The sequence below is a fragment of the Hypanus sabinus genome, chromosome 7 (genome assembly GCF_030144855.1).
Source record: "Hypanus sabinus isolate sHypSab1 chromosome 7, sHypSab1.hap1, whole genome shotgun sequence".
Classification (NCBI taxonomy): Eukaryota; Metazoa; Chordata; class Chondrichthyes; order Myliobatiformes; family Dasyatidae; genus Hypanus; species Hypanus sabinus.
Window position 1 is genome coordinate 72,715,639 of NC_082712.1, and position 12,787 is coordinate 72,728,425.

The 12,787-nt window shown below is 39.8% G+C and overlaps 1 protein-coding gene across 1 annotated transcript in view; it reads right to left on the minus strand.

Annotated features, from left to right (window-relative positions):
• Positions 1 to 12,787, minus strand: part of dnah6 (dynein, axonemal, heavy chain 6) — a 351,317-nt gene that overhangs the window by 211,787 nt on the left and 126,743 nt on the right. Inside the window, exons 26-29 of the mRNA XM_059974878.1 lie at positions 12,135 to 12,248; positions 6,477 to 6,602; positions 2,241 to 2,396; positions 283 to 444 (exon numbers count right to left, since the gene is read on the minus strand). Coding sequence (XP_059830861.1) covers positions 283 to 444; positions 2,241 to 2,396; positions 6,477 to 6,602; positions 12,135 to 12,248 — 558 coding nt within the window. The remainder of the gene's footprint in view (positions 1 to 282; positions 445 to 2,240; positions 2,397 to 6,476; positions 6,603 to 12,134; positions 12,249 to 12,787) is intronic.

Consider the following 12,787-nt stretch of genomic DNA (forward strand, 5'->3'; position numbering starts at 1 on the left):
AGGGCCCTGTACAAATGCAAAAGGACATCCTTGCTCTTGTACTCAATTCCCCTTGTAACGAAGGCCAACATTCCATTTGCCCTCTTCACTGCCTGTTGCACTTGGACTTTTTCTCAAGGTCTGCAATAAATGCCACCACTTGACTGCAGATCACAAATTCTGGACTGAGGTAATTTCTACTACTGAATATATAGAAAAGAAATACTTTTTGTAAATGGAGAATTTGTCTTCTTATTCAATAAAATAATGGACATAATTGAACTTTGATGAAAATCAATTCACCTTATAATCTAATCCTTCAGAACAATTGAAGACCACACATTGGATGGCCAGAGCCTTAGCAAGGTCTTTGGTTGTTTCTGTTTTACCAGTACCAGCGGGACCTGCTGGAGCTCCTCCTAGATCTAACTGCAGAGCTCCCATGAGGCACAGATAACAACGATCCTAGGATACCAAAGACAATGAATTTAGTTACATTTATGAATATATTACACATATTGCAAAATATAGGATGAGTGTGTTAAGGGTGTTGTGTAAAATCAGGTTCATGGGTTCAGTGACTGGGGGCAGAAGACACTCACTAATGGTAAGTTAACTATTTACAGGAGAAGGCAGACACTAAACATTCAGTAAACCCTTCAAGTTACACCTAGTTACAAATATAGCTGATTCCAGTTAATTGGTTAATCAAGGCAGCTGCTTATTCGGGACAACTCTTCAAGAACAAAAACTAATCAAGAAAATATCTGAAATTCTCTTAATTTATTTTGGTCATTGGGACAGGAGACTGCTGCTGAGCACTTTGTGGCTAGCATCAATTGCATGTATTTGTGTGGCCGTTAGATGCTACACCTTGCTTACTGCAAACAGTGTTTAAATGCCATCAAGTACATGTGTTTATGTTCAAAAAGCAGTAAATTTTGTCACTGATAATTGGAGAGAAATAATTCAAAACCGTTTTACCCTCTGTGGCTTAGAGATTCATGCTTGGAGATGCCAGGAGTGAAAATGAAACAATTTCACTACTTCAACAAGTTAGGTAATATGAGGAATTTAAAGGCATTGACACACATATTGAATGTTACAATGAAGATTTGAAGGATGCAGTCATCAAAAGCATTGTATGAAGGCAGTTCATTATCTCCACTAGGTATCTGTGCTGATTTTGTTCACATACAGTCATACAAAAGAACACAGCAGCAAACACTGGATGAATGATTCTGTCGATAACTACAGTATTAGGAACTAATACACAGTTTGAAAGTACAGTAGTATAAGTAGTGTTATAGTTTGTTCTTTATTTTATTTAAATACATAATTTGTTACTCAGTGAAATAGTAATTTGCTTTTTTTATATTTCTTTAACTATTTCCGTGAAACTTCAACCAATTGAGGCAACTGCTTAACTGGACAAAAATATACTGCTCTCAATATGTCCTAATTAACCAGCACCCACTGTAGTTATCTAACATATGTACTCAGGTCCTCTCTCACTGCAGCACACTTTCACTGTTCCTACAGTACCAGTCACAACTCCAGTCCATTAGTGTGCCCAGCAAAGTAAAAAGAGACAGGTACTTCTAACGCACCAGATTTATATTCTACTGGTGTTGTGATGTCATCAGCACAAAATGGTAGCTGCAATGCTCCTTAAGTTGGTCAATCCCCAGCTAGCACAAGAGAGGGGCTTTCTATGAAGATTGACACTTATTGTAACAGAGGGTTTTTTGAAAAATTGTTGGACAATCATTCACCTGAATGAGTTGTAGTAAGGATAAACAAATACTTCATACCGTTTTCTAATTTCCCCTTCTGCCAGTAATTCTCTTATTCAAAGATGTAATTAACTTGAGACAACTTTTCTCAATCAGTGCAAAGAAAATGGACAAAGTAAAATCATGTACCAAATCACAGCAAGGAATGTCAAACTTAGTAATTATACTGTTGACCCACTGATTAAATTACAGCATAAAGCAATAGAAGACCTTTTAATATTTTCCAGAATGTTAGGTCTACAGAAAAAAATGACATAAGTTCCAAATGAAAGTTTTTATCAAATAATAGATTCAATGCTTTGCTCGAGAATTGGTAGCAGGACAGATAAGGTGACAAAAAAGGTGACATGTCTATCACTGATAGTGATTTTTCATTCCAGCAGAGACATCCATTCATTAATATTTCTATTACTTACTTTCTACTTTAAATATCATGTAACTATCTTCTTATCCAAATATACCTACAGTAAGTGGCGTAATCACCAGCCGAGGAGATGCTCCAAGGTACTCATAGCCATATGTGTAGTTAGATAAGGCCATCATAGCTACACAGTTGTCTGCATCAAGATCCCAGTAATAGCGCAATTGCCTCTGCCACTCAAAGTTATTTACATTATCCACCTATACACATGAAACAACAAACATTATTAATAGAAACATAAACCTCTCAATCAAATTTCTTTCATATCACTAGATTAAAAATCTACACTGCCGTTTCTAACTGTTTTAGTTGCACATTTCAAATGATGTTTATGTAAATATAGTTCATGGCAGTTATTTTAATAGTTTACTAGACCATAATAATTGATTTTGATTAGCTTTAAATTCATTGGTGGGATTTAGTAAAACAAAGCCTACCAAATATTTGCTCAGATTCAACAGTGCAGATTTCATCAGGTGTGTACACATAAGAATTAATATACTTCATTATTTCCACCACCCACCATATATTTAAGAGTATTTATTTTATATTTCTTCTTCTAAACCTGTTTTAACTGTAACCCTCCAGCCATAAAATCTTCCAACCTTTTTACTTTATTTGCCACTGTTGGAAAGGTGATCTCCTGTGACTACTTGTGGTTCCACTGTGGGCTCTGGTTTGCTCCCAGATTCAAAAGACATACGGGTTAGGGTTTGTAAACTCTGGATATGTTATGCTGACATTGCAAGCATGCTGATACTTGTGGGCTGCCCCCAAAATGTCTGTAGATGTGTTGGCATTGACGCAAAGTGACACAGTTCAATAAACATGTGACAAATAACGCTAATTTTTCATCTTGAAATGTATTTGATATGTTATAGTTCTGTAATTCTTACTGCCAATTCAGTTTGATCTGAAACATTTTTCCAATAAATTTAATTGGATTAAGTACATTTTCATTTGACCAAATAGCAAATACATAATCCAACACTCTTATTTTGGTCTGCTTTTTTATTTTCAAATATGATCTATATTTTATTCTGCTCACTAATTTTCTAATCTAAGTTAGGGGACTTGGCTTGAGCATTTTTATTGTTTTTTTAATTGATTGATTTATTGAGATATAGTGTGAACTAGGCTTTTCCAACATGATCAAGGCATGACTGTACAGACACATGGATGTCAGTGAGTTAGACCGGCGGGAAGGATTTAAAAGAAGACAGCTTTATAGAGCAGGCATCCAAGTAGAGGGAGACAGAGTAGGAGGGCTTTGTTGCAATGGGGCTTAGGCAAAAACGGGTCGAGGTGAGGTGAGCTACTTGTGAGGAATAGGAAGTATGTCTGTGAGGCCAGTGTTCTGTACTGGGTGTCAGATGTCCGTGAGACTCCCAGCCTCCCAGATGGCCATATCTGAGTCAGGTGTGTCGAGCTGCAGCTCCTTAGGGACCGGGTTAGGGAACTGTAGATGCAGCTCAAAGACCTTCGTCTGGTCAGGGAAAATGAAAAGGTGATAGAGAGGAGCTATAGGCGAGTAGTCACACTGGGGCCTCAGCAGACAGATAAGTGGGTTACAGTCAGGAGAGAGAAGGGCAAGAATCAGATACTAGAGTGTACCCCTGTGGCTTTCCCCCTTAACAATATGTACTCCTGTTTGAGTACTATTGGGGGGGCAAACCTACCTGGGGAAGCAACAGTGGCTGCACCTCTGGCACAGAGTCTGGTCCTGTGGCTCAGAAGGGTAGGGAAAGAAAGAGGATGGCACCAGTGATAGGGGACTCTATAATTAGGGGGTCAGACAAGTAATTCTGTGGATGCAGGAAATAAATATGGATGGTATTTTTCCTCCCAGGTGCCTGGGTCTGGGATGTTTCAGATCGTGTCCAAGATATCCTGCAGTGGGAGGGAGAACAGCCAGAGATCGTGTTACATATTGGTACCAATGACATAGGTAGGAAAAGGGAAGAGGTCTTGAAAAAAGCCTACAGGAAGATAGGAAGGAAGTTGAGAAACAGGTTTGCAAAGGTAGTAATCTCGGGATTACCGCTTGTGCCACGTGACATTGAGTATAGGAATAGAATGAGGTGGAGGATAAATGTGTGGCTGAGGGATTGGAGCAGGGGGCAGGGATTTAGATTTCTGGATCATTGGACCTCTTTTCGGGCAGGTGTGTCCTGTACAAAAAGGATGGTTTGCACTTGAATCCCAGGGGGACCAACATCCTGGCAGGAAGGTTTGCTAAGGCTACTGGGGAGAGTTTAAACTAGAATTGCTGGGGGGTGAGAACCGAACCGAAGAGATGGAGGAAGGGGCAGTTGGCTCACACATAGAGAAAACTTGTAGGTAGTGTGAAGGAGAGGACAGGCAGGTAATAGAGAAGGGATGTGCTCAGACTGATGGTTTAAGATGTGTCTATTTTCATGTAAGAAGCATCATAAACAAAGCAGATGATCTTAGAGTGTGGATCAGTATTTGGATCTATGGTGTTGTGGCCATTATAGAAACTTGAATGGCTTAAGTACAGCAATAGATATTTAAAGTGCCAGGCTTTAGATGTTTCTGAAATGACAGAGAGGGGGGCAAAAGAGGTGGGTGGGTAGCACTGCTGATCAGAGATAGTGTCACGGCTACAGAAAAGGAGTAAGTCATGGAGGGATTGTCAACTGAGTCTCTGTGGGTGGAAGTTAGAAACAGGAAGGGGTCAATAACTCTACTGGGTGTTTTTTATAGACCACCCAATAGTAACAGGGATAAAGAGGAGCAGATAGGGGAGGCAGATTCTGGAAAGGTGTAATAATAAAAGGATTTTAATTTCCCCAATATTCATTGGTATCTTCTTAGAGCAAGAGATTTAGATGGGATGGAGTTTGTTAGGTGTGTTCAGGAAGCTTTCCTGACAAAATATGTAGAGAAGCCTACAAGAAATGAGGCTGTTTTTGATCTAGTATTGGGAAATGAACCTGGTCAGGTGTCAGATCTCTCAGTGGGTGATCATAATACTATCCCCTTTATAATAGCTTTGGAGAGCGATAGGAACAGACAAGTTAGGTAAGTGTTTAATTGGAGTAAGGGGAATTATAAGGCTATCAGGCAGGAAACTGGAAGCTTAAATTGGGAACAGATGTTCTCAGGGAAAAGTACAGAAGAAATGTGGCAAACGTTTAGGGGATATTTGTGTGGAATTCTGCATAGGTACATTCCAATGAGATAGGGAAAGGATGGTAGGGTACAGGACCTATGGTTTTCAAAGGCAATTGAAAATCTAGTCAAGAAAAAAAAGCTTAAAAAAAGGTTCAAAAAACCAGGTGATGATAGAGATGATGATAGTTTTTCTCTCTATCTGTAAGACCCAAAATGCTTAATATTTCCTTTTACATTATTTGTTCATGTTACCTCTTATCTAACTATCCTCATTACACAATAGGCCAAGTTAATTCATCAACAGCTTATCCCTATTGCTATCTCAACCTTACCCTAGTAGGAATATCCCTTTCATTCTACCCTTCACTGTCCACTCACTCTCTTTCTTAAAACTAATATTTTCTCTATTCACCAATTCTAATGCGAGGTCTTTGATCCAAAATATTAACTCTATTTTTCTTTCCATAGAAAGTGCCTAGCTTTTTGACCATCATTTTCTGTTTTTATTTCAGAATGTCAGCATTTGCAATTATTTGATTTTCAACAATGTCTATAGATCTAACCAGTTCAATTTTTTCTGTAAAATGATCCTTTCTTCCTAGTTCCATTGGTTCCAAACTAATGTCCAATGCAAATACATCTATCCCTAAATAAGAGGAGCACATATGCATACATTAGTCTAGGCATTGTTTTGTCAACATTTTTTCTAATTATATTATCTTCCTACCTTTGTGCTCCATGCCTTATAAAAAAGGCTAACGTTTAATTTGCCTACCTGCTAGTTTTTTGCATATCATATACGGAGGAATCTATCAAATCTGTAGCCTCTTCCCATTTTAAGAACTATTCTGCTTTCTATTCTTCCTATTAAAGCAAACAAGCACTGATTTCCCCACATTATATTCAATCTGCTAAGCATTTGCTCCCTCTCTTATCCTGTTGGTTCACACCTCCAATGTATTATGCATGACAGGACAGACTGACAGACAAAATCATATACAAGGACCTTTCCTCCATCAGTTCCACCATGGCCATTACTGCTGTAGCTGGGACTAACAAAAAGTTCAAAATATGCAGCAATACTACTTTCAACAATCAGGTGCAGATCAAAACAGTAAAACTCTTTTGGCAGATCAAAATACCTTTTCTTTAACTAGTTCACTGACAATGTCTCTTGCATGAACATCGATGGTTATGAGAGCCGTTACAATGCTCCGGTGAAGAGTTAGGAGCTTCCCTCGTACCAATGCAGCCAGAGCATTCAGTCTCTATAAATATAAGTTATATGATTATTAGACATCCAATATGAACAACAGTATTTATATATTGCTACAAGATTGTTGACACTCTTTATTCCATAACATCCTTATGAGCCATTCCAAACAAAATAGATTCAGAATAATGCATGGATAGCAAGATGCACATATAAGATCAGTAATACCAAATTTTAATAAATCTAGTGGTACTATTAATGCGAACAGTAATTATCATTCATCCACACGTGAATATAGCCAAATAAACTAGTGTTCCTAGTTGCAAAACACATTACCAACACAGGTGCACTAGGTGCAAAACACATTACCAACAGAACACATCCCAAGAGCAAAAATAGCACATATGGTTATGACTGCACGAAAACATATACAGTCACTGCTGTGTGTGTGTGTGTGTGTGTGTGTGTGTGTGTGTGTGTGTGTGTGTGTGTGTGTGTGTGTGTGTGTGTGTGTGTGTATGTGTGTATGTATGTATGTATGTATGTATATATATAGTCCAAGTCCATGAGTGGCATGATTGTTGATTGATGATAAGTTGAGAGCAGCACTGAATGAACACTGGAGGGCACTGCCAAGTGAACACCAGAGAGTAACAATGAGCGAACACAGGAGAGCAGTATAAATGGGAGGGGCCAGCCCCCAACTCAGTATGAATTCTAGTGCACCTATAGAGGACTCCGCTCTCTTCCACGCTGCCTCCAGCATCTTCTCCTCTCAGCAAAGGCAACAGACTCGTCCTTGCTACAACCAAGACAACACAGCTCCACTGCCTTCAGTCTTGACAATGAACCAAAGTTCAAAGTAAATATATTATTAATTTGCATACATGTCACCAGATGCAACACTGAGATTCATTTTCTTGTGAGCATACTCAATAAATCCATAAACTAATAACCATAAAGAATCAATGAAAGACCACACCAAATTGGGCATTCAACCAATGTAAAAAAGACAACAAACAGTGCAAATAAAAATAAATGAGTAATAATAAGAAATAAATATAGAGAACATGTGATGAAGTGTCCTTGAAAGTGAGTCTATTGGTTCTGTGAACATTTCAATGAAGGGACAAATGAAGTTGAGTGAAGTATCCCCTTTGGTTTTGGTGCCTGAAACTAAGGGGTAATACCTGTTCCTGGAATTGATAGTATGAGTTCTGAGGCTCCTGTACCTTCTTCCTGGTCACAGCAGTGGGCAGAGCACATGCCCTGTGTGATGGGGGGGTCCCTTATGATGGATGTTGCTTTGCTGCAACAGTGTTTCATGTAGATGTGCTCAGTAGTGGGGAGGTCTTTACCCATAATGGACGGGGCCATACCCACTACTTTTTGTAGGTTTTTCCATTCAGGGCCATTGGTGTTTCCATACCAGGCTGTGATGCGGTCAGACAATATACTCTCCACTACAAATCTATAGAAGTCTACCAAAGTTTTAGTTGTCATGTCAAAGCTTTGCAAAGTCCTAAGCAAGTAGCGGCATTGCTGTGCTTTCTTCATAATTGCACTTACGTACTGGTCCCAGGACAAGTCATCCAAAATTATAACACTGAAGAATTTAAAGTTGCTGACTCCCTCCACCACTGATCCTCAAATGAGGACTGTCTCCTTAACTCCTGCTTTCCTTCTCCAAATAATCATCCTCTTGGTATTGCCAACACTAAGCAAGAGGTTGTTGCAATGTCACCGCTTAGCTGGATTTTCAGTCTTCCTCCTATATACTAATTCATCACTACCTTTGATTCAGCCTGTGACAGTGGTGTTGTCAGCAAACTTGAAAATGGCATTGGAGCCATGCTTAGCTAGTGTAAAGTGAGTCGACTAGACTTACAGTATTCTATGTTATGAATGACCAACCGGATTTTGCATTACCATAAAAACAGCCAAGACAATGATTTGCACTGTGCAACATCCCAACACAACAATACTATGCAACAAGTCCAGGAGACAACACAAGAATAGGAGGCAGTAAGTCCAGCTCCATCACTATGGAGCAACTCAGTGATGGGACAGACCTGCTGTACTTGATACTCTCAGCATCCAGCAGTGACTTGTGAACGTAAAAAAGAATCCGAATCAGAATCACGTTTATTTTCACTGGCATGTGTTATGAAATTCATTAACTTAGCACCAGCAGTTCAATGCAATACATAATATAGAAGATGAAAAATAATAATAATAATAATAATAAATAAGTAAATTAATTACCATATATGTGTAATGAATAGATTAAAAATCGTGTATAAAGCAGAAACAACATATTGTAAAAAAGTGAGGTAGTGTTCACTGGTTCAATGTCCATTCAGGAATCGGGTGGCAGAGGAGAAGAAGCTGTTTCTGGATTGCTGAGTGTTCGCCTTTAGGCTTCTGTACCTCCTACCTGATGGTAACAGTGAGAAAAGGACATGCATTTGGTGCTGGAGTTCCTTAATAATGGACGCTGCCTTTCTGAGACATTGCTCCTTGAAGATGTCCTGGGTACTTTTTAGGCTAGTATCCAAGATGGAGCCAATTATATTTACGACCCTCTGCAGCTTCTTTCAGTCCTGTGCAGTAGTAGCCCCACCCCATACCAGACTGTGATGCAGCCTGTTAGAATCTTCTCCATGGTACATCTATAGAAGTTTTTGAGTGTATTTGTTGACATATCAAATCTCTTCAAACTCCAAATGAAGTACAGCTGCTGTCTTGCCTTCTTTATAACTGCATCAATATGCTGGGATGAGGTTAGGTCCTCAGAGACCTTGACACCCAGGAACTTGAAACTGCTCACTCTCTCCACTTCTGTTCCCTCTATGAGGATTGGTATGTGTTCCTTTGTCTTACCCTTCCTGTGATCCATAATCAGATCTTTCATCTTACTGACGTTGAGTGCAAGGTCATTGCACTCATCTCTCATCTCCATCTGAGATTTTACCAACAATGGCTGTATCATCAGCAAATTTATAGATGGTATTTGAGCGATGCCTAGCCACATAGTCATGGCTATAGAGAGAGTAAAACAGTGGGCTAAGCACACCCTTGAGGTGCACCAGTGCTGACCATCAGCGAGGAGGAGGTATTATCACCAATCTGCACAGATTGTGGTCTTCCAATTAGGTAGTCAAGGATTGAATTGTAGACAGAGGTACAGAGGTGCAGGTTTGGTAACATCTCAATCAGGATTGTGGGAACAATGGTGTTAAATGCTGAGCTATAGACAATGAACAGCATCCTGACATAGGTGTTTGTATTGTCCAGGTGGTCTAATACCATGTGGAGAGCCAGTGAGGTTGCATTTGCTGTTGACCTATTGTGGTGATAGGTAAATTGCAATGGGTCCAGGTTCTTGCTGAGGCAGGAGTTCAGCTTAGTCAAGACCAATCTCAAAGCATTTTATCACTGTAGATGTGACAGCTACTGGGCAGTAGTCATTAAGGCAGCTCACATTATTCTTCTTAGGCACTGGTCTAATTGTTGCATTTTTGAAGCAAGTGGAAACTTCTGTCCATAGCAGTGAGAGATTGAAAATGTCCTTGAACACTCCTACCAGTTGGTTGGAGCAAGTTTTCAGAGACCAACCAGGTACTCCATCGGGACCTTCAGCCTTGCGAGTGTTCACCCTCTTTAAAGACAGCCCAACATCAGCTCGGAGACAGAGATCACAGGATCACCTGGTGCAACAGGGATCTTCACAGCTGTGGCTATATTCTCCCTTTCAAAGCGGGCATAGAAGGCGTTGAGTTCATCTGGTAGTGAAGCATTGCTATCATTCATACTATTGGATTTCGCTTTGTAGGAAGTAATGCCTTGCAAGCCCTGCCAGAATTATCATACATCCGATGTTGCCTTCAACCTCTTTCAAAATTGTCTATTTGCCTTTGAAAGAGCCCTCTGCAAATCATACTTAGTTTTCTGGCACACCCTGGGTTGCCAGGGATGAATGCCACAGATCTAGCCTTCACCAGACGACACACCTCCTGATTCATCCACGGCTTTTGGTTTGGGAATGTACAGCAAGTCATTGTAGGCATACACTCATCCACACAGGTTTTAATGAAGTTGGTAACAACTGCAGCATACTCATCCAGATTCGAAGATGAATCCCTGAATACAGACCAGTCCACCAATTCAAAGCAGTCCTGTAATCGCTCCTGTGTTTCCCTTGTCCATACCTTCTTGATTCTCACTACTGGTACTGCAGTCTTTAGCCTCTGCCTATACAAGAAGTACAACCAAGTGATCAGACTTCCCAAAGTGAGGGCGTGGAATAGCACAGTAGGCATTCTTGATGGTAGTGTAACAATGGTCCAGTGAGTAGTTTCCTCTGGCATTGCAAGTGATCTGTTGATGGTATTTGCTTCGTGGTTTTTTCAGACTGACCTTGGTAAAACCCCCCAAAATGACGCTGAAGGCGTTAGGATGCACTGTTTCATGCATGTTGATCCCAGATCATCTAAACCTGATTGACATTGGCCTGAGGGGGAATGTATACCGCTGTCAAAATAATACTCAGCCAAATTCAAAGATGCCATCCATTTTACCTCCCATGGTAGGTAAAATGGACGGTACTTAACTGTTAGATATTTCAGGTCTGGTGAGAAGAATTGGGACAGCACTGATATATTTGTGCACCAAGAAGAGTTGATCATGAGGCATAGTCTTCCACCCCTGCTTTTGAGAGACTCTATAGATCTATCCTGACGGTGCACAGTAAAACGTGTCGATCTGAATCGATGCATCCGGTACAGAAGGGATTAACCAGGATTCCATGAAACAAAGGACACACACGGTCCGCATGTGCCTCTGATTCAGCACCCTAGCTCTGAGATCATCAATTTTATTCACCAGAGACTGCATGTTTGCCAGCAAGATAGTTGGTATTGGGAGTTTAAAACCCCATTTCCTTAAATGCACTCTTATCCCTGACCTGCAGCCACATTTCCTGCGTAGAATCCGGTGAGGAGCATGTCCCCAATTGGCATTGTCTCCGTCAGTTTTAAGCAGCATTAGTTTGTTTATTTGCATTAAGACATCTTTATTGACTGTACTGACCTTGGAAGCAGTTGTGCTTTTTAGCTGTATCAAGCTGAAACGAGAATATTTAATCGTATGCATTGAGATCTGCTGCCATGTATCACCTCAAGGCGCCCCGGAAAAGACGTAAAGGATGAACAAAATTACTGATACCCTTTATTCCCAACATCCTTAAGACCCATTCAAAACAGAATAGATTCATAATATTGCAAGGATAGCAAGATGCACATATAATATCAATAATACCAAAGTTCATAAATTTAATGACACTATTAATGCAAACAGTAAAAGGATTTTTTGAAATGTATTCAAGTTTGCAAATACCTATCTATTTCTTTAGAATAATGCAGCAATTCCATTTTCCATTAATGTTTCAAAGTTTTTTTTAACTTGAATCACTTTCAACAAAAGATATTAGAATTTTTTTTCTTACAAATGCATCTCTGCCCAAAAAAATTTAAGCAGATATACCCATGCTGACCAAATAGAAAATTATTGACTAGGTCAAAGTTACCTCAAAGTTAGTCTTTTCAAAGTCAATCATGGCTGTAATATGATCCTGGATATCACCTTCTAGACAATGGTGCAAATCACGACACCACATAAGCTGTGAAATGGTCAATATAACCTGTCAGGGCAGGAACAAGGTTAAAAAAAGTAAAAATAGATTATCCTTTCTGCATTCCACACATTTACAATAATAAAAAAGCCCTGAAAAAAAAACAAGAAGTGATAGACTTTCAGTGTTTGCTCAAAGTTAATTACTTCACTCTTTTCCTCTCTTATGATTTATAAATCAGCTCTAAGATTCGGCAAGATGGCGGCACAACTGGTCACAGCAGCTTCTATGGGGTCAACAACAGGTGCTACTTATACATCTAATGGTCACAAGATCCTGGGATATGTTAAGAACTCAAACGACTGCAAGTCTACATCATCAGTGAGTCGCTCTCTAGTGGAGGTAATGAAGGAACTGCACAAAGTGCTGCTGCCTAAGTTGATGGAGATAACAGTCAAATAGCAAGTGGCCATCATGGTCACTATTCTTATGATCACAAGACCCCTTTGGACGTTGTTAATCTGGAATGCCGCAAGTTCAATTCGATTTATTGGGTGCAAGCAGGGGCAGATGTTCTAGACCGAGGTCGTAGCAAGGGCTAGGCCTGA